The 21,183-nt window shown below is 44.3% G+C and overlaps 1 protein-coding gene across 9 annotated transcripts in view; it reads right to left on the bottom strand.

Moving 5' to 3' along the window:
* EHMT1 (euchromatic histone lysine methyltransferase 1) overlaps positions 1 to 21,183 on the bottom strand; it is a 71,235-nt gene that overhangs the window by 35,799 nt on the left and 14,253 nt on the right. For 2 of the 9 annotated variants that reach the window (XM_039327051.1, XM_039327050.1), the window contains exons 2-3: positions 2,989 to 3,076; positions 1,265 to 1,815 (exon numbers count right to left, since the gene is read on the bottom strand). In XM_039327051.1, the coding sequence (XP_039182985.1) occupies positions 1,265 to 1,815; positions 2,989 to 3,076 (639 nt within the window). Of the gene's footprint in view, positions 1 to 1,264; positions 1,816 to 2,988; positions 3,077 to 5,992; positions 6,576 to 7,589; positions 7,823 to 8,138; positions 8,518 to 19,304; positions 19,665 to 21,183 lie in introns of those variants that run through there. The other 7 variants (XM_039327048.1, XM_039327049.1, XM_039327047.1 and 4 more) reach the window with 7 other exon arrangements.

Consider the following 21,183-nt stretch of genomic DNA (forward strand, 5'->3'; position numbering starts at 1 on the left):
ACTTGTAATTATCCGGTGATGGAAAACGGATTGATGCTGTTCTTCAACTTTTGAAATTGCAAAGAAAACATATAGCTTGCTAATGTGATCAGTTATAAATAACTAAAAAAAAGATTTTCCAATCACCAAAAGCAGTCAAGATGGAATCTTTGAGATATCTGATAAAGAAAACGTTTTTGACATGTTTTAAATGTTCAAATCGGTTCAAAGCTTTACCTGGACATTATCTTTACTGGAATTATCAGCAAATGTCTTCAGGAACAGCCACTCAATGGCTCACATTTCCCTTGCATTATTTAGATTTGCAAAAAGCAAAAAAAAAAAAAAAGACCAGACCTCAAAACGTGTTATCAGAATGCCTGGATATCTGAATTTTAGAATTGTTAGAAATATAAATCCCTGTGCATTCTAGGAATAACCTAAAATAAAGGTTGCTCAGTTTAAAATTAGCTTAACAGTACAGATATTCCCTTTGCCAAATGTGACCTCCACTCTGCTCAAGCCGTAGGTTATTAATAAAGGTAGCCCTCATGGCCATAACGGAGCCTGGAATTTCTTAATTCTATTTTTCTTTGTATTTTTGCATTAAATAAATAAAAAGGAATTGTAAGAGGAACCATTTCTTTGAGGGTTTTTTTTTAAACCCCCCCAAAAGGGCAATCCTGAGAAATTTCCCGCCGTGCCGTCTGGTGGGAAGCCTTTAAACGTATGGCTTTGCAGAATAGGCCAGGCAATCAATACTCAAGAGTTTGCAGGCAGGATATGCTGGAGGCTGAAAGACAGCCTATTAGCACAAGAGGTTGAGGAGAGACATGCCAATTTTAAAATCCCGCCTTGCGATGTTTTTTGGCTGCTGGGAGTTAGAATCCCTGGCCGATCTATCGCAAATGATCAGGAGAGCCATGAAAGGGGGCTAATCTGTCCATCTCTGATCAGATAGATCTAGCAGCGTAGCAAAGTCCTTTCGGCAATTATGGCCAAAAGCCAACCACGTTTTAACTAACGGAGCATCCCAATGACTTGGATGTCTGTGGAGATTCTCTGTCATCCAGGTCATACTGCAGGTTAGTTCTGCCAACTGCCAGCAGTTCGATCCTGACCAGCTCAAGGCTGACTCAGCCTTCCTTCTTTCCGAGGTCGGTAAAATGAGGAGCCAGATTGTTGGGGGCCGAGGTGCTGACTTTGTAAACCGCTTAGAGAAGGGTATAAAGCACAGTGAAGTGGTATAGAATTCTAAGTGCTATTGTTATTATATACACATTACCAGGTGAGATGGAGACTTGGGTATTGTCTTCCGGGCTCGGTGGACCTTAATCCCGCCTGTTTTTTTAGCTTCCGGGTCTTTGCCACCCCCGTCTCCAAACTTGGCCGGGAGAGCACCCTGTGCCTGCATAAAAGGGCCGAACGTTCTCCCTTTGCTCCCTCCGGCCGGAAGCGTCTTCGCGGCGTGGCCCGGCAGAGAAGCAAAACCGCTATTCGAAGTCCTGACGGGCAGGTCCTGAGCCATCTGCTTGGGCAAAATGTACCCATTGCTGCCCGTCACGGTGGTCTGGGTGAAGTCGTTTGCTTTGAGGTGGTTGGACTTCCCAGCATCCCCGTCTCGTTCGGAAAAGCCGTTTTCCGCTATCCGGCTCAGCTTGGCCACCGAGTCCGCTTGGCTCAGTTTGGCATTGTCCTGAGTGTTCTTGGCTACGCTGGGGTGGCCGTTGAATTCGTTGCACTCCAGGGAGCCGTTGGTCTCGCCGTCGGGAGCCATTTTGAGTTCCCCAACTTGCTTGTCTATGGCGCCATCGCTGGCGGCCATAGCATTAAATCCTAGAGAAAGAGAGAGAGAGAGAGAGAAGAGAGAAATGAAAAAAATGTGGGAATGCCAAGAGGAAAGAAAGCAAATGTCAGGCTCAAAAAAAATCAGGGCCACCAATTAGACTGCAGCATAAATTTATTCAAGCCTAGACATAAGAATCTGGTTGACTCAAGTTCAACCCTAAATTGGCACCAGGTAAGAGTCAACGACTGGGAAAGATGGAGGGCAAGAGAAGAAGGGGACGACAGAGAATGAGGTGGCTGGATGGAGTCACTGAAGCAGGAGACGTGAGCTTAAATGGACTCCAGAAGATGGTAGAGGACAGGAAGACCTAGAGGAACGTTGTCCACGGGGTCGCGATAGGTCGGACACAACTTCGCAATTAACAACAAGAGTCAACGAAATTGATTCTTGAACACTTGTGTGAATGGGTGGATGATGGGTTTGACTTCACCCTCCCCAGCTCTGCCTGCTCTTCCTCTACAGCACCTGGTGTAAGGGGAAGGGTTCATAATGGCATTAATGTTGCTAATATTAATGCAGGGAGTTGGGACTCTAATGGTACAAGAGACTGGTGAGATGTTTCATTACTGAAAGTCAACTCAGCTTTACATGCGGCTCTAAGCCAATGTTGGATGATGTTATCGTGTTTCTGAGTCACACATAAGTCACAAAGTCCACGCTGTGAAAGACAGAATGTCTTTGGGGTTTCTGTGTCTACGATCTGTGGCAGATAACTACAGAGAAAAACACCAGCCAAAGAACTGTACTTTAAAATGAGTAAAATTTTGAACTAGGAAAGCGTTTGGAGAACGTCTTCAAAGAAAAACAAGGAAGTCCAGTTGCCTCGTGAAAAAGCACCTTTGGGACAATCCTGATCTGGAGGACTGAGAATCTCTATAGGCACAAAGCAAGAAGATTTTGCCAGATGGGCTAGGTCTAGCCTTGGATTCAAATCAGAAAAAGACCAAGCAGAATGCTGACATTTATACCCAACTGTAACTTTTAAAGTTCTGGAAGAGAAGTACAAGTCACCTGTGGTAATCTTTGGAAATGAACTAGGGTTATGCTTACACTAGCAACATCTTAATTGGAAATAAGAGAATCCTAGCCATCCAATGGTGAGGTTCGTTGTTCTCCATATGCAAGGAAGAGGACAGGCTGGACCTAAAAGATGGACTCACCTTCTTCTTTATTGTTGGTGATGTCTTTCAACAGCTCCGTCTTCATGCAACTCTCTCGTCTGGTCTCTCCCTTACTCATCAGAGCTTGCTAAATGGGAGAGAAGGGGAGAAAAAAAAGGTTAAGATGTAGGAAATAGAAATAAATAAACGATGCAGTGTTTGTGTTTATGAACTGGCAACAAGCACTGATTGAAGAAGGTGCATTTTAATCCCCAGGCCAGATTCATGATTCATGAAGAAAAGAAGAGGGACAGCCTGAACTTCCAAGACTGATTGATTGATTGATTGATTGATCAAATTTACAGGCCGCCCATCTTACCTTCTTCCTCTGCACTCAACTTCTTTCTTGTAGGGAATTCAACATCCGCCCACCCACCCAAGTCAACATCCCTTTCATGGTTTTAACCAAATCATTGTTCCATCTTACTCTACGCTATGATGATGTTTGGACAGGCAAACGGGTTAAATCCACAAGGTGCTTCAAAGATGACCAAACTCCACCCAGCAACATCTTACAATCAATTAAGATGTATTGAGATGTCTGATTGTTTGGTTCTGAGGGGGTCCTTGGTGCTTTTCTGAGCTTGGTGGTTTTCTTGGTGGTTTCTTCAAGACCTTTGTGAAACATCCCCAAGCAAATTGCCAAGTTCAGAGAGAGCACCCCACACCGTTCAACCCTAATTCTCCTGTTGGTGAGATGCCCTACATCGTACTCCATCGTTCTAGGCTTGGAATGTTGAGTTTCGATTCTCTGGGTTTATCTGTTGTTGTTTTTTTAAAGGTGGAAATAATTATGGGATTGTCAAAGGAACAAGGATGATTTGGAAGGCCACCAAGATAGTGGGTTATGCTGAGTATCAATACAGCAAGTTTCCAAAGGAGCAGAGATACTAAGAGACCTTTGAGCCAAGCCATCCTAAATTCAGTTCCCGTCCTTCCGTGCAATGTCGAATCAAGAAACAAAGGCTTCTAACACAAGAATATATTAGAATTAGAAAGGTGCGTCCCAGATTTCCAAAACCAATTATTTGGCAGAAAGTTCCGTTCAAAAAGGAGCCATCAAATGGAAGCATCAATCAAACACGCAAGTCTCCCTTTATGAAGCCCGAGATTCAAAAGAGAGTGGAAATTGAGAACCAACCACTAACCCAGTTCTGGCAAAATATACATTCTTCCGGAAAGCACTTTTTTTTTTTACACACGTAAAAAAAACACACATGGTTGGTGGGCCACAACCATTTTCCCCATAAGTCTCAATTTTGGAAAAGAAAGGACTGGGCATAATGGCTAAATTTGTGGATCGGAAGGACCAAATGAGGTAGCATGTCATTGGCTATGTAGGGTTTACATGCTTTAAAGAATTTCATCCTGATAAGATTCATTTTACCTACTTCTATCGCAAAAGGTTTGTTTTAACCAGTCTGTACTGGCTGCCCTCATTGTGTTGGTTTAGATAGATCTGGGAAAGCAGCTGACTGGATCAGATGTATTTTTTTTCCCCAGTCCTGCTTCCTTGTCCTTATGCCTGGACATAAAAATCTAATGGAGAAGGCAAGCGTGCAATCTGGCTATAACACTGATTTGTCTGAAAACAATACCCAGGAGTCCCGTCCCACAGGTGCTTTGTTTTTCCTTGAAGACGTTTCGCTTTTCATCCAAGAAGCTTCTTTAGTTCTGAATGAATGAACTGAAGAAGCTTCTTGGATGAGAAGTGAAACGTCTTCGAGGAAAAACAAAAAAATCCGGTTGCCTTTTGAAAAAGCATCTTTGGAACAACCATGAACCTGGATGACGGAGAATCTCCATAGACATCCAGACGTCCCAAAATCCTAAGCTCTGGAGCTGCTACTTAGCACATTTTTTAAAACATCAATCCCGTAACGTTTAAGTCGTATCTCATAGGGTGGATCTTACACAGCAACCTAAATGCATTTGCAAATTCATTCTAAAGAAATATTTAGATGAGATCATGAACGTTAAGGGCATGGGAGGAGTACCAAAAAAAAAAAAAAAACCCCAACTCTGAACAAAGCAGAACCATTGTAAAGGAAGATTCGATTCTCTAAAATCAGAATTAAACTGATGGGATTCCCTAGGTTTAACCAGGAGGAAAAGTTTCAACCAGAAATAGCACCGCTCAACAATCAGCATTTCCAAAATGGGTTTCAAAGTATACACAAAGAACAAATGTTTTTTTTTTTTTTTTTAGTTTGTCTTTAAAAAAAAAAAAAGGCCTGGCCAGCCACATCATAAAAAATGAAGCCATCTTGTCTCATGGGTGACATGGTTTTTAAATAAGTTCTATAACAGGCCTCAAAACCCTTCCCAAAATTGTCAAAAACCAAGCAACTCCTAACTAGAGTCAAGACTGAACTTGAGGCTGGTGAAGGATTTTAAGTTTCCGAAGTAACACACGTCTTATTTTTTTTCCCCTTTTAATTAGTCCTATTCTAAATTCCCAACCTCCTTGGGCCTTCCCAAACCCTGCTAGTTTACATCCCAGAAAGCATACAAGGATGCTTTTGAAAGTCTTCCACTGCTGTTATGTACATGACAGCCCTTGTTCCTGTTCACATCTCTAGTGCAAGAAAACCCACCCAACAGCAAAGCTTAGCCTGGGCGAAGTCCGTCCGCGTGCTCAACACACAACAATCCCAAATAAAGCAGACCAACCACAGACGTCCGTCTTCTAGCTCTTCGACAAAAGAGAACCCACCATTTTCTCTAACTGGCTTGAGATTCTTTTAACTCTTAGGAAGCCTTGCTAACATCCAAAGCTCAGCCTACACCACCTTTTTTCTTCTGCCATGCCTGTCATGGATCGTCATCAAAACACCCTGGGTTCCTCTTTCCCTTTTTTAACTCCCCCCCCCCCCAAACTCAACAGCCAGGGTGGAAATGCCTCCCCCCCCCCATTGGCTCTTTGTTTGGCAAGCTGTTCTCGGCAAGTTTTTTTTTGAGGGGGGGGGGTTAAGCCTTCAGAAGCCACGCAGGGGACAATCACCTTGCTTCAATTCCAAGGATTCTCTCCCTTCTGGATCCAGCACAAAGCTGTAGGTCAATGCACACCAAACAGAACCATGAAGAACTCAACCCAAGAGCCATGGAGACCCATACACGGGAAAAGCTAACCCAGATGCCATTTCTTTCTCTTTTTTCTTTTTTGCAATGGCCACCCAATCTTTTCCCCCCAGCCTCAACGTGCTCCCAGCAATCCTAGCAGAACCTCCATTGGCTCCCCCGCCCTCCCTGCTCCACTTAGAGCAAGAGAAACTTCCCTGAAGCTCTCCCATCCCCAATCTACCGGCCTGTGATTGGCAGAGAAATCTTATATCCAACCCTCCCAAGCAAAGAAATGTCGGCTTAGCAGCAGATCCAACAAAAGCCAAGAGCCAACCCAAGGGTTGCTTCAGAATAAAAGCCTCCGCACTCGTTTTTTTTGTTTTTTTTAATTTCCTCCCCTTTTCCTGCAGCTGTCTGTCTCCACTCTCCTGCCTTACAGCCCAGTGATTAATACTCTTCAGTCACTAGAGGGTCTATGCAAAGGTGGAATACTCAACCGTCAAAGCGGCGTCGGAGGCTAGAAACACAGAAAGAAATGGGTATGTCCAGTTTAATGAAGAGAAGGACCAGGGGTGACATGATAGCAGGGTTCCCATATTTGAGGGGCTGCCACAAAGAAGAGGGAGTCAAGCTCTTCTCCAAAGCACCCGAAGGCAGGACAAGAAGCAAAGGATGGAAACTCATCAAGGAGAGAAGCAACCTGGAACTACGGAGGAATTTCCTGACAGTGAGGACAATTAATCAGTGGAAAGACTTGCCTCCAGAAGTTCCATCACTAGAGGTTTTTAAGAAGAGATTGGACAGCCATTTGCCCCGAATGGCATTCGGTCTCCTGCCTGAGCAAGGGGGTGGACTAGAAGACCTCCCGAGGTCTGTTCCACCTCTGTTCTTCTGTTAAAACTACTACCTCCCAAACACCTTGGCAATGACTCGAGAGAAAAGGCGTTCTGGACAACGTTGGAGAATGGGACTACAAAGTCCTTGCTCCACTCCAAGGGACGTTGAAACCATCTTGTGCATGGTTAGCTAAAGGAGGCCACAGAGGGACACAAAGTCCTTGTTGATTCTGTCACTATCCCCTGTGACCCTAGCCAGGTGCTTGTTCCAATTGTGCAACCCTTTCAAAGCTGAAACAATGGGGGTCTCCCCACCTCGGTTGACCCTTTCTCCCCACCACCGCTGGTCTGCAGTGTTTGCCACTCACTTCCCATCAAAAGAAAGAAGAGGGGAGGGGAGGGGAGAATAGAGACGTAACAAGAATCGTGTTCAAGATGGCCACTGCAACAACAGAAAAGGAAGCCTGAATGTTTGGCGTCCAAAGGAGTCAAAACGCTTCCTTGCTTAGCCTGATAGAGAGAAAGAGAGAGAGAGAGAGAGAGAGAGAAATATATTGCAAGATTATTAGAAGTTTCAGTCTTATTCAGGAGAAGAAGGGGGAAGGCGGCCACTGCGGGGAAGAGGAGAAGGCAAGAGTTCCAAACATTCTCCTAAGCATACTTACCTGAAAGTAAGTGTTCAGTGAAATAAAGGGGACTTACTTCAACGTAAACATGCTTAGGCAAACTAGCATCCCTCATTGCCCAGGGTTTTCCCCCTCGGAAGCAGGAAGCAGTCCGGGTTTTTTTTTAGCCTTTCTGGTTCCCTAGATCTATAAGAACAACAAGAAGAAAACAGGATGAGATGGATCCCGTGGAAGGCAGATCCTTCAGACCCAGAACTGGGCAGAGAGTGTGTGCAGAGAGATGCTTCCCTTCCCCTCCAAAAACCACCTTATGTAGGAAAGAAAAAGTCCCTTCCCATAGGCCTGCAGACCCAAACCCAAACCCACCCAAAGAATCAGAAGCGGTTTCCTCCGTCCTAGGCCAAGAAGGAAGATGGAAGAAACCAAAGCAACAGAGACCACCCGTCTGAGGGATGCCAGGGTCTCATGAAATCCATCATCCCACCACCCCTCGCAAGAGCAAGGAGGTAGCCAGGGAATCAAAAGGACTGAGGAAGCAGGAGGAGAGGAGAGGAGAAGGGACAGGCAGAGAGAGGAGGAGGAGGAAGGGGAGAAACATGGCATCGCAAGATCAAGGGCTCTTCACCAACTCAAGGAGTCCAGGTTCCCCCCCAAGGGCTGCCAAGCTTTGCCCATCTCTTAGACAAAGCCTTCAAGGCTTCGCTCCTGCTCTGTCATGGTGGGTGGGGGGAAGAAGAGAGCCTGGCCTCGCTCTTCCATCCCCAAAAATTGCTCTGAATTAGATCATTTCCCTCAATCACCTCCCCCTACCGGCCGTTTCTGAGCATGCTCAGCTCGCCTGGGTGCTGCCATTTCATAACTGCATTGTTTACAGGCGGCACAACGACCTGCCATCTTTTTTTGACAGGAAAATAGAAGCTGGTGCTCACAAAGCCCCGGGAGGGGAGGGGAAGGGAGAGGGAGGGAGAGAAAGAGCCTTTACAGGGAGGTCTCACCGTCCCTGCCCCTCCCTCCCTCCCAAGGTCTCGTTTCCCCAAGGCTGGCTACTTTCCTTGCAACTTCCGAAAGAAGGAAGGAGGAGGACCAGTCTAGAAGTGTTTAAAGGGGAGGGGAAGGCAGCAATGGAGAGAGAGAGAGAGAGAGAGAGAGAAAGGAGAGAGAGAGAAAGAGATAGAGAGAGAGAGAAAGAAAGAAAGAAAGAAAGAAAGAAAGAAAGAAAGAAAGAAAGAAAGAAAGAAAGAAAGAAGGGAGGGAGGGAGGGAGGGAGGGAGGGAGGGAGGGAGGGAGGGAGGGAGGAAGAAAGAAAGAAAGAAAGAAAGAAAGAAAGAAAGAAAGAAAGAAAGAAAGAAAGAAAGAAAGAAAGAAAGAAAGAAAGAAAGAAAGAGGGAGGAGAGAGAGGAGAAGAAGGAAGGAGGGAGGAAGAAAGAAAGAAAGGAAGGAAGGAAGGAAGGAAGGAAGGAAGGAAAGAAAGAGAGAGAGAGAGAGAGAGAGAGAGAGAAAGAAAGAAAGAAAGAAAGAAAGAAAGAAAGAAAGAAAGAAAGAAAGAGGAAGGAAGGAAAGAAGGAAGGAAAGAGGGAGGGAGGAGAGAGAGGAGAAGAAGGAAGGAAGGAAGGAAGGAAGGAAGGAAGGAAGGAAGGAAGGAAGGAAGGAAGGAAGGAAGGAAATGCTTGGAAGATCCGTGCTCCAAAGCACCAACTCTAATAGGAAATAGGAGATGAGGAATCCCACTTGCCAACTCCAGATGCCACGGTGAGAACCAGCGCAAACCCCCAATTCCTGCCCACTGCAAAGACTCCATTCCACCCATCTTTGACCCCGGAGCTCAGGCAGACACAGGAGAAAAAAGAGCCAGGAAGATGCCATTTGCTTCTGAAAAATGCACTTGCTGAAGCCCAGCCTGTTTAGACGTGCACCCTTCCTTATTTTTATTATTATTATTCTGCAAAGAGCAAACTAAAGTCCATCTCCCTATGGGGGGGGGAAGGACACCCCAAGAATATTCTGCATGTCACCACACACACACACACACACCCTTCCTCGGTCCCTTAGGTCAAAACCTTTCCTTCCCACCAGGCCAAATTGGCAGATTCCTTCAGCAGAGAAGGGAGAAGAACCTAATGTTACAATCAGCCATTTTTTGTTGTTTCCTTTTATGTGTTTGTTTGGGAGAGCCAGGAACTTGTTTGCAAGTAGAGAGAAAAAAAAAAAAAAAACCTCAAAGGCGGATAATTTCCAGTGCATAAACAGAAGACCTATTATCATTTTTTTCCCTTCCGTTTATCCCATCAGGCTAGCTTCCTCTGTTTTGCAATTCACCCCATGTTTTCGGCACATGGAATTTCTCCCCCTTTTAGTGAGCGTGTCAAGGCGACCCATCAAGGACACCTCAATCCATGGTTGTTCTGCTCACAGACCTCAGAAGACATCTAGCCTGGGCGTGGAGGGAGGTGGCGAGTGGAAAGGAACAAATTGAAAAGAATAGTTCAATATTTTCAATATTTCAATATTTCAAATATTCTGAGTACAGGGAAGACCAGGTGACCGTCACGTTGAGAAGCTAGCTTCGCTTCTTGACGTATACCATCTCTCAAGAACGGTGGCAGGAATTGGGTAGGTCTACTTTAACGGGGGGGGGGGAAAGGACCAGGGGTGACTTGATAGCAGTCTTCCAATATCTAAGGGGCTGCCCCAAAGAAGAGGGGGGTCAACTTATTCTCTAAAGCACCCGAAAGGAGGACAAGAGGCAATGGATGGAAACTAATCAAGGAGAGAAGCAAGCTAGAATTGAGGAGAAATTTCCTGATAGTTAGAACAATTGATCAGCGGAAGGGCTTCCCTCTAGAAGTGGTGGATGCTCCATCACTGCAGGTTTTTAAGAAGTTAGGACAGCCATTTGTCTGAAATGGTCTAGCTAGAGTCTCCTGCAGGGGGGTGGATGGGAAGACCTTCAAAGTCCCCTCCAACTCTGTTATTCTGGAAGCCATAAAAACAGAAGCAGAAAGAGTTTGTCCTTGCAAACCCATGCGTGAAAAATGGGAAGGATCCGAGCAGGTAACCAATATCCACTGCCAATCACAGCAGGCTTCAGCTTCTTCAGCTAGAACTAGCCACCATTCTAGTTTCCAACTTCTGGAAGCTTCCTTCGAATCCATTGACTAAGTATACCCGCTTTCTATTTTTGAGACCTAAAGGAGTTGTACTTACGTCGTTTGAACTCAGGCACCCTGTTCGAAACCACAATTTCAAACATAAAAAGATGGCCAATCGTAGCCCGGTTTAACTTGCCCATGGTTAAACCCACCATATTGCACAAGGCACACAAAAACAGATGGTATATCTCTCCAGAGCTAGGAATCTGAGTGATCCAATTCCACAGGAGAGAGTTTCCTGTTTTCGAATTTCAACCATTATTCAGTCGTGAGGGACTATAATATTCTCGCATTTTTCCCCCTCTCCAAAGTCCAAGGACGGATAACGCAGGGTCAATAAGCAGATGTTTCAATCTCTGACATCTCACTTTAAGGGTTCAAAGGCTCTCCTGTTCCATATTAGGATGATCAATTGCTCTAGGTCCAAGTAACACTGTTTATCTCACTTTCCTACTTGGCTGGTGACAGATCGCCATTACCCCCCCCCCCAAGCTCAAGGCCAACAGATATTTGTCTCCTGAAATATTTATCTCAAAAGCAACTCAAACTCAACTTGAGATTCACTGGGGTTTCCTTGTTATCTGGAGTGTGTCTCAACCTATAAAATTCCAAAAGTTGTATCAACGTAAGGAACTCCACCTGACAGAAGATACCGGAAGATTCTTATCCTCTTTTAGACAATTTTGAAAGTACAGTGGTTCTCAACCTGTGGGTCGGGACCCCATTTGGGGTCGAACGACCATTTCACGGGGGTCGCCAAACAACGCAGTCCACCATTTTTTTCCCCCTTTTCCTTAGCTGTGCTACTCCCTTTTATTCTATTGGCTTTTGAAAGCCAATAGAATAGACTCTCTTGAATAGAGTCTAATTCTATTGGCTTTCAAAAGCCAATAGGAATTGTCCAGGCTGTCTCTGCCCTGCTGAGCCTGTCAAAAGTCCCATTCTGCAAACGGTGCTGCACCAGTTGAGTAGTCCTCGACTTACGACCGGTTGGGGGGGGGGTCGCGGCATTAAAAAGGTTGAGAACCACTGGTTTAGAAAGTCCATCTGGGATAACCTTAAATCTGAGAACTGCTGACGCAGCCAGGTCTTGAGGAAACTGGTAGGTTGGCTTGAAAAAAAAAGAACATCTGCTTTAACTGGAGTCCTTCCACATCTGGTGCAGAACTCTACGCTTGGAAAGGACAAAAACTTCCCGAGTTTTCACAATCGGCTCACCTGATCTTTCTATGTTGAGGTGTCAAGGATCATAAATGAGACTTCTTTTACCCAGAGCAGAAAGGTGCCTCCGTATCTTGGCCAAAAGAAGTCATAAATCACTGAAAAGGAGTCAACCACAAAACTTTCAGAAGCACAAACGGAAGGAAGACAACTCAAGTTATTTTGGTGCTCAAGGTGGAACTTGACTTGATCTGCTGCTTTTCAGGCCAGTCCTTGATGCAAAATAACTGAAAAATGGACATAAGCCATCAAAAACTCTTTTTTCGAAGTTGGAAATGGCCAAAAAACAACAACAACACATTATTGACATCTTGAGGCGTACAGGATGATTTAGTGAAGATTAACAGCCTTGGTCAGCCCCAAAGCTGGTTTGTCAAAAGGCAACTGGGGCTTTCTTTGTTTTTATTTGAAGAAGTTTCGCTTCTCATCCAAGAAGCTTCTTGAGTTCTAACTGAATGGGTGGGGAATGGAAGGATTCGGTCAGAACTGAAGAAACTACTTGGATGAAAAAGCAAAACGTCTTCGACCCCAAAACAAAGGAAGTCCAGTTGCCTTTTGGAAAAAGCACCTTTGGGACAACCATGATCAGGGGTAGGCAGCCTTGGCTCTTTTAGGACTCGTGGACTTCAACTCCCAGAATTTCTGAGCCAGCTACGCTGAGGGGAAAGGGAGAGGTTTCCAAGCTGAGCCAGGCTGGCTCAGGAATTCTGGGAGTTGAAGTCCACGATCTGGATGATTGAGAATCTCCATAGTCGCCCTCAGATTTTCACCAATTTCAATGTCTGAAGCATCCAACAGCTTTTTCCACTGAAGTAAACAGGAATTCTTTTTCTCTTCCCATCCTACCCGGTCCTGGGAGATTTTACGAAGGCTGGAGGCTGGGAAAGGAATATTGCTTCATTGCTTTAGCAAGATCTCTCAGCGTTCCTGTCCACCATTAATCTTCCATCAATCTTCCATCAACTTACTCCTGTTAGGAGTGATTAGCTAAAGATGAATTTTCCTTCATTTGGCGGATCTTTGAGGAGGGACAGAGAGCAAATGATTCTGAATAGCTCTCCCATCATCTTAACAAACAGACGACAAGCCAAAGTTTTGGGGTTTTTTTAGAAGAGGCAACGTGCAAAGTTGTAAAAACCCTGTTTTCTGTCATCGTGGTTGGCTGGAAAGGAAGATTTTCATTCGGAGGGCTAGTCAGGATGATCAAACGCCGCTCGGCAAGGTGAGAGAAACTTGTGTGATCATTTACAAACCCTCTCAAGAAGAGGTTATCAAGAGTCGAGATTCGACCACCTCAAAAAATATAAAATTTCTGCGTTGTTGTTGTTTTTTCTTCCCAACCACTTAATCATTCCCTACCAAACAAACAAAAGGCAAATTAAAAGGAAAAAATAAAGGGGGGAGGGGGAAAACCTAAGGCTTCAGTTTCCAGAAAATATCACAGACATTTTGCTAAATTTTTGACAAAACCCACACTAAGCTACGCTTAACTGACAGAAGGATTTTCCCGGCCGCCTGATCAGGCCCTAGAAATTGCCAAAGTTTTTTTTTGTTTAAGCGACCACCAGCCAAGCAATCTTAAGCCACTGTTTCCAAACGAAGCCTAGGAAATTAGGAGTGTGATACTCCACCGGTTCCCCAAGGATATGTCTCAATCCTTACAAATGAAACAATCGCAAAAGGTTAAGCAAACAAGATTGTAGAGCAGGTGGTCTTTCTGACGTAGCAAAAAAAACCAAAGTTGCTTGGAAAAAAAATAGCCTCTCTTTTTTTTTTCCACCTAAACCTCTGGAGTTTAATGCAACATCTCAAGGAAAGAAACCACTTTATGTTTTTAAACTCACATTGGAAATTTATGATGAGAAGAGCCAAAAGCAAGTAGGTAGACAAGCTCACCTTACAGGCCGGTCTCAAATAGGCTTTCTCCAAGCCAAAACGCTTTAATTTCAAATTTTCGCCCTGCAATTTATTCATTTATTTGTTGATTAAATTCACACGCCGCCCATCTCACTTTGCAAAGCAACTCTGGGCGGCTCACGATGAAAATAATAAATATTAAAATATGAACAAACAGCTAGATTCTAAGGCAAGATGGAGACCATGTAGATACAAAAGTAAAACAAAAACAAAAACTTTGGTGCCATCTCCAACTTAGAGCAAGCCCAAGCTAACCAGCAGGTCCACGTTGCTCCAATTCAAAGACTACACTGCCCATAAGGCTGAGAGGAGCTAGAATCCAAGGTAAGATGGTACAAGATATGGAAAGCACAGAGGCGAGCTCTTGAAATTTAATTTGAAAGTTAGAACAAAGGATATTTGTTTCACAGCAGCTCTGGAAATATGAGTCAGTCCACCGGCCCGTTGATCTTTCCTTGCTACGACGGCTCCCCAAAAGAAGACAAAGTTTTGGGGTACACCGTTGAGGGAAAGGACGGCCGTGCCAAAACCCTAGCAAGATTCAGGATTGTGATCCTAAGGATCTGCTCTGCTTCAACCCTCAGGTTGAATTGTCAACTTAGCAGCCGAGAGCTTTTGATGAGACATCTGTTATCCCATACAGGACAAAGGCTGCTTGTACCAGCAAAGCTTGCTTCCTTCCTGGTTGGGAGCAGCAGGCCAAATTCCAGACTTTCCCCGATTCCCTCCCTCCCTCACGGGCTCAAATCCTAGGTCTTAAAGACCCAACTGGCAGGCAATTGCAATGATCCAGGAGACAAAGAGACGGGAGGTGTGAGGACACCACCGAAGGTTGTTTACACCATAAGTAGCTCATCAACAGCGGGATCCATGTTTGCTCTCTTCTGATGAACCCCCTACGCATTCAGACATACGGTGATTCCTTAATTGCCGTTCGGGGAAGAAACCTCATTCTTGCCAATCTTTACTTTCACTCTCTTCCTTTGGAGAGGACCTCCTCAGAACTGTAGCCCTTTCAGCCATGGTGGCCCCAAAGGTGCTTTTCCAAGAGGCAACTGGACTTCCTTTTTCCTTGAAGACGTTTCACTTCTCATCCCAGGAAGCTTTTTTCAGTTCTGTAGCACCTTTAGCGTTGGGGGTGACATCCCATACGACGCAAAGTGTGCTTAGCCTTCACCGTGGGCAAGGAAGAGCTTTGCAAGGCTCTCCAGCAGGGCTGGACTGAGATTAACCGAGTGTACAGTCTTGACTTGGTCAACCGGTCTACATTTTGGGGGAATCACAAGTCACATCCTGACTGGTGGCTCAAGAGCCACCGAGGTTTTGTATCAATGTGATGGATGGATGTACGAAGGGAAGACACTCAAGGTTCAATCATGGATCAATGAAACCATGGATGAACGCTGCACCGCTGACTAAAATATATTCATTTATCTTCACCATGAAGCTCTCTTCAAAGGGATTTCCTCCCACCTCGCCTAGCTCTCACTCAATCTGTTTCATCGAAGTTTTCAAACTCAGCCATCAACAAATATGAAAACAGCAGAGATTTACTGCTGGTCTGTTCTTTTTAGGGTTACCTCTCTGTTTTTGCTGCCACAGTTAATGCTGTAAGCTGTCCAGAGTTGGCAAATAAATTTAATAAATTAATAAATAAAATTAAAATAGGCTATCTTTTGGAGCTTAGGCAAGGAAAGTTTTCTTCTTTCTAGGAAGAAAATGACCTCTTTGTTTAAAGAATGCGTTCTCCGAGCTGTCATGAAGAGTTTTTCTTCTTTGCTTAATCCTCTCTAAATGACATTTGAAATTCTTGGGGTGTTTTTTTTTTTTTAATCATATTATCCCATTCTTAGGAAGAACAAAACCTTCTTTTACCTAAAAAGAGGAAGAAGGCTCCTACTTCCATAAGGGTTTTGCTTAATTACATGTAATTGAGCTAATTTTAATTGCTTTGGGGATAAAAGGAGAATTGTATGCCCTTATCATGATTCTCGACTAAATAAGCTACTCCCCTATCTTGTGAAGAGAGTGAACTCTCAAAGGAAAAACAAGTCTAAAGCTTTTCAGGTTAAAACCTAGATGAAAAATGTTTCAGTTTTATATCAAGACACAAGATTTATAGGCAAGATCAAAACTTAGCCAGGCTGGCACCCACTTTTCCCCCAGATCAACAGTCTTTCAAGAACTGCAAATAAAGGTAGCCCTCGATTTAGGATGATGACGAGAGTCCAAAATTTATGTCGCTAAGCAATACATTTGTTGTAAGGGAGTTTTGCCCCACTTTACGACTTTTCTTGCCACAATTGTCGAGTGAATCGTTGCAGTTGCCCTGCTGTGGCACAGGATTCAAGGCCCTGCTCCTGAAGAGGCAAACGCAAGGTTGACCCTCCACACATTTAGATCAATCGAATCAATCCGAACAGAGCTGGAAGGGACCTTGGAGGTCTTCTAGTCCAACCCCCTGCTCAATACAATTTGAGACAAGTGTAATCGATACAAGAAGAACTGTACTAACTTAAATATGAGACAGTAAATACCAAGGGGAAAAGAGAGGAAATATTTAATGTAATAGTTTGAGATCTGTACTAAAGATATTTGTACGTTATTGAATTATTGACCAGCTTAGCCGCCACGTTGCTTTTCAAATATTTAAATGTAAAACTAAAAAAAAAACAATAAAATTTTCTATAAAAAAAAACACCAAAAAAAACAATTTGAGACAAGCGCGTGTCCAGTTTGCAATAGTGAATATTTGTCTAGTCTCTTCTTAAAGACCTCCAGGGATGGAGCACCCACGACTTCTGAAGGCAAGCCCTTCCACTGGTTAATTGTTCTCCTTGCCAGGAAATTTCTCCTTAGTTCCAGGTTGCTTCTCTCCTCAATTGGTTTCCATCCACTGTTTCTTGTTCTGCCTTCAGATGGTGCTTTGGAAAATAAGTTGGCCCCCTGTTCCTTGCCACAGCCCCTCAAATATGGGAAGGCTGCTATCATGTCCCCCCTAGTCCTTCTTTTCTCTAGACTGGCCATACCCAATTTATGCAACTATTCTTCATACATTTTGGGCCTTTAATCATCCTACAGACTAAAACAGGCGTAGGCAACCTTGGCTCTTTTATGACGCGTGGACTTCAACTCCCAGAATTCCTGAGCCAGCACGGCTCAGCTTGGAAACCTCTCCCTTTCCCCTCAGCGTGGCTGGCTCAGGAATTCTGGGAGTTGAAGTCCACGCGTCATAAAAGAGCCAAGGTGGCCTACCCCTGGACTACAAAATACACAGAAATACACAACTAGAACATATGAAGAAATTACACATCTGCATTTCCCAATTTCCCAGGTCTTTGATTGGCTCACCGTGAATTCAGGTCTTAAATATGTCGACCCTTCGCAGCGCTATCGGACAAAAAAAGACTTTATTTCTACAGTGGCAGCTGTGACTGTATAAATAAAGATCTTGCCTGGGAAGAGAGCGGGAGGAAATAAAATTGGGTTCTGAATCATGCATAAGCTTCTTCTTCTTCTTCTTTTTTTACATACAAGAACGGGCTTCAGGTAGGCCAGTTGAAATCAATCTCGCTGTCCGGCTCTGGGTTGTTGGTTTTTCTGCCTCTCATCCCTGGCCAAAGTAGAAAAGATTGGAGGTGGTTGTAAAGATGGTGGCCATGTTAAGAGTAGTAAACGTCCTCCTGCAAAACTGAAGAGGGACAAAATGGCTGCCATTTTGCAAGCATGCTTTCTGCGGCTGCTCCAGATGCGCTGCTTCTCCCTTTCTTCTCCAGCGTCTCTCTCTCTCTCTCTCTCCCCTCACCTTCTTGGCTCTCCATTTTTGCAATGTTTGCACGTCGGGAGCTGAGGATCCAGCTGGTTTGGCTCCAAAGTGCCTTTATTCCCAACTGCTTCCATGATCATCAGCTGATCCTTGGGTTTTAAAGGCAGACTCAGCAGATTAAGGAAGCCGAAACAGATGTTCCCAGATCTCTACAAAGAGATTCTCCTAATAATCAGGGAAGGGGAACAGGAATGGAGCTGCTGAGGTGGTGAAGAACTGACAGACGAGGCTCCAATCTGCCTTAATATGTATTTTTTTTCCCCCGAGGAAGAACAAAACAGCTTGATCGAATTTAAGTCCTCAAATCCTTTATCGGCAACCATCAGTGAACGTTGGATAGCAGGATCTAATTTTGAAGACGAGGGAATAAAAAGCATCCAGCACGGCATTTTTTTTTTGCTTCTTCCCCAGATTTATTTGATCTCACGCAAGCGTTTCCAACGCTCATTAAGCCCCCGGATCTAAAATGATCCCCAGTTTCCAGACTCCTTTATCCCTTTGGATCTGCAGCCTGGTATGGAAACTCACACAGAAAACTGTGGCCTTTACGAGTTTTAAGGAGCTGAAATTGCCAGATTTTTCCCACCCGGGGAACATTTGACGAAAGAAGCTAAAGTTAGAGAAGTGAAATTCACACACATACACAGGCCCCTTCTTGACAGTTGTCCTATTCCAGAAATGAATCCTGGTGGGCCATTTTTAGACCACGAGAAGTCTCATCACCTTATCAGAAAAAAAGATGGACTGAAGAACAAAAACAAATTTCCACTCCGTGAATCCTCTTTACAGTGGATCCTTTCTTCCCAACCGAGCCCTCCAAGTGGGATCAATATTGGTATTTCAGGCCTATTTGACTTCTCCACGTGTGACATTGGCCACAAACACAAGAGCCCGCCGCAAAACCAACCTAACTCAAGTCAGGAAGCATTTGAGGTGCAAAAATCCTTGAATTCCCCAGAAAAAGAGACAAGTTTTTTTTAAAAGCTACAGTAGGATTGTTCCAGTCTCTACCAATCTAAAACACCCAGCAGCCTCCATCGGGCAACCCACAAGGGGCATTTCTGTTCTTCTCACACCTTCTTACCCCAATCCCTCAAACCCAAGACCTCTTTACATCTTCTGGGTTGACCTCACCATCCCAACACAACGCCTCGCGTGAACTCAAGACAAAACACAGCCACTTTCCTGCTACCCCAGTCTTTGTGCTTCCAGAACAGATTCATTTTCCCTACTTCGCACGACAAACAAACAAACAAAGATATCACATCAATAAACCAAGAGGAGGAGAAGGAGGAGGAGAATGGTGGAAAATCAGGCAGCACACTGCATTCCTCTCCCCAGTCAGCAATTTGGGTGTGAAAGTGAAATGAAGTCCTTGCAATATGGAGCCAAAATCCATGTGAGAAGTACAGTCCAAAGCAAAAGAAAAACCCAACCAACCACATTCATTCCCTTGGCTGAGGAATCCCTGCCCTAAAATTCAGATTTACAGGTTAAGGAAAGGAGCTTTTGTTTCCAAGTCTGAAGGTATACCCAGGAAGCTTGCTAAAAAAAATAAAATAAAAATCTGATCTCAAATGTCCTTTCTGCTCCTTGCAGAAGCCATGCCAGCCTTTGCAAGGAAGCTTCCAGAGCCCTTTCTGAAGCCCTCAACCCAATCAAAGCCAGCTCAGCCTACCTCTGGTTCTGTTTGAAGGGGAAAAACCCCCCACAAATCTCCCGTCCAGGCCTCTAAGTCCTATGTTCACATCACCATCTCCCTCTATGGGTGCAGTTTGTTAACTGGAGCATGCTCACTACGGGCTGCTCTTCAGCCATTTCGGAGGTTTAATGAAACGTAAGCATAAGGAAGTGTCATTAGCTGGAAGAGCAGGGATTCAACCCACCTCAATCCACTGGCGGCTCTCCATTCCAGGAGAGGAGGCAGGGGCCACCTCCTTGCTCAGCAAAGGAAGAGAGCAAGGAGCTGACCTCAAGTGCAAATAAAAATTGAAATTAAAAAAAAGAAAGTGCCACTAAAGTTGGGTTGGAAGGGACCCACGCGCGTTCCCCACCCCAGGCCTTTCCCAAAGTCTTACATTTCCCTTTTTCAGGGCTTCTGCTTTCCCCAGATGGCATCCATCAAACTGGCCAATGGTATTTAAAGAGCCAGATGCCATAGGTTCCCCCTCCCTGTCACAGGAGATCTACACACCGAATCAATTCACCCTCCCTGGCAAAAACAAATATTTCCAACTCAATGGATGATTCTGCGGGAACAGAAACAAAAAGCTGGTCACACCGAGCTCAAAAATTATTTACACAGATAGGTAGGCAGACAGGCGCAGGCACACACGCGCACACACACACACACAAACCCCGTATTTAGTTTTTCATTTGGCTGACCTCATTACCACTGGAGGTATTTTTCTAACACGTTAATACTTCATTTCTTATTTGTGTTGTTCACCTTCCTGAGAAGACTGGCAGGAAACTTTGAGGATTTCCATGAGCGAAGGGAAAAAAAAAAAAAGAAGAAGAAGAAGGCAAGCGTGCCTGTAGATCTATTCCTTTGCAGTAAAATGGTGGTCGTGGTTTTTTTTCCCAGATCCAGTTTATTTGGATTCAACGGGAACAAAAGCAGAGACCTGCAAGATGATTGAAGTCTGCAAAATCCTTTCCTAGCTTCAGATCTGTTTTAGAAGTTCTTCTGGCTTTGCAAAGTTCTCCAGTCATTCAGACGTATCCAGACAAAGCTGGTGGGTTGTTGTTGTTTTTTTCTTTATCCTTATGTTTGTATACATTTAGTCCCAGGATATTCCCTTTTATTAGGCATCAGCACATTTTAATTTCAAAAAATCGTCATCCACGTAGAATTCAAAGGAATCTTGAATCAGCTGAGTCTCCGTGAGAATATCTACCGTCAAACACACATCCCCTTATTAAAACTGTGGAGTTTCCAAATGAAAACACCCTTCCTATCTTGCCATTTTGCATTCGGTTCCCTTACCTACAGTTGCTTAAAATGTCCACATAATAAATTAAGAAAGCTTTTCGAGGACAGACAAATAATCCCTTTATTTGCTTTGTCTAAATCGGAGTTAAAGAATCAGGATGAGAAGCGCTAACTTTTCTTGACTTTTAGCTTTATCCCAAGACATTTTGACTTCTATTTCTCTGTGGAATCAAAGTGATCAAACCTCTGAGCGTATTTTTGGGGCACTGCTAAAGAGTTATTATTACATCCGTTGTAATAAAAGTTGCCAAGCACGTTAGGAAGAGTTTTGGAGAGAAGCAGAATTGTGATCTTTATGCGCATGGTGAGTTTAGTTGACATTTAGTAAACAAATAAACAAACTTGGTTGGAAACACGTGGGAGGTAATTTTGGGGGAGAAGGCTCTGGAACCACCTAAAAGGTCATCTCATCTGGCATCTAATTTCCAATAAAGACCAGCCAGATGTTTTTAGGGGACTTAACCCCAGAGCTCCACCCCAACAGTTGTTCAAAAGAGTCAATTTACACATCTTGCTGGAGATAATGAATACACTTCCTAGAACCCCTAGTTCAGCATTTAGC

The sequence above is a fragment of the Crotalus tigris genome, unplaced genomic scaffold, assembly GCF_016545835.1.
Source record: "Crotalus tigris isolate CLP2741 ecotype Arizona unplaced genomic scaffold, ASM1654583v1 scf7180000024350.909852, whole genome shotgun sequence".
NCBI classification, from domain to species: domain Eukaryota; kingdom Metazoa; phylum Chordata; class Lepidosauria; order Squamata; family Viperidae; genus Crotalus; species Crotalus tigris.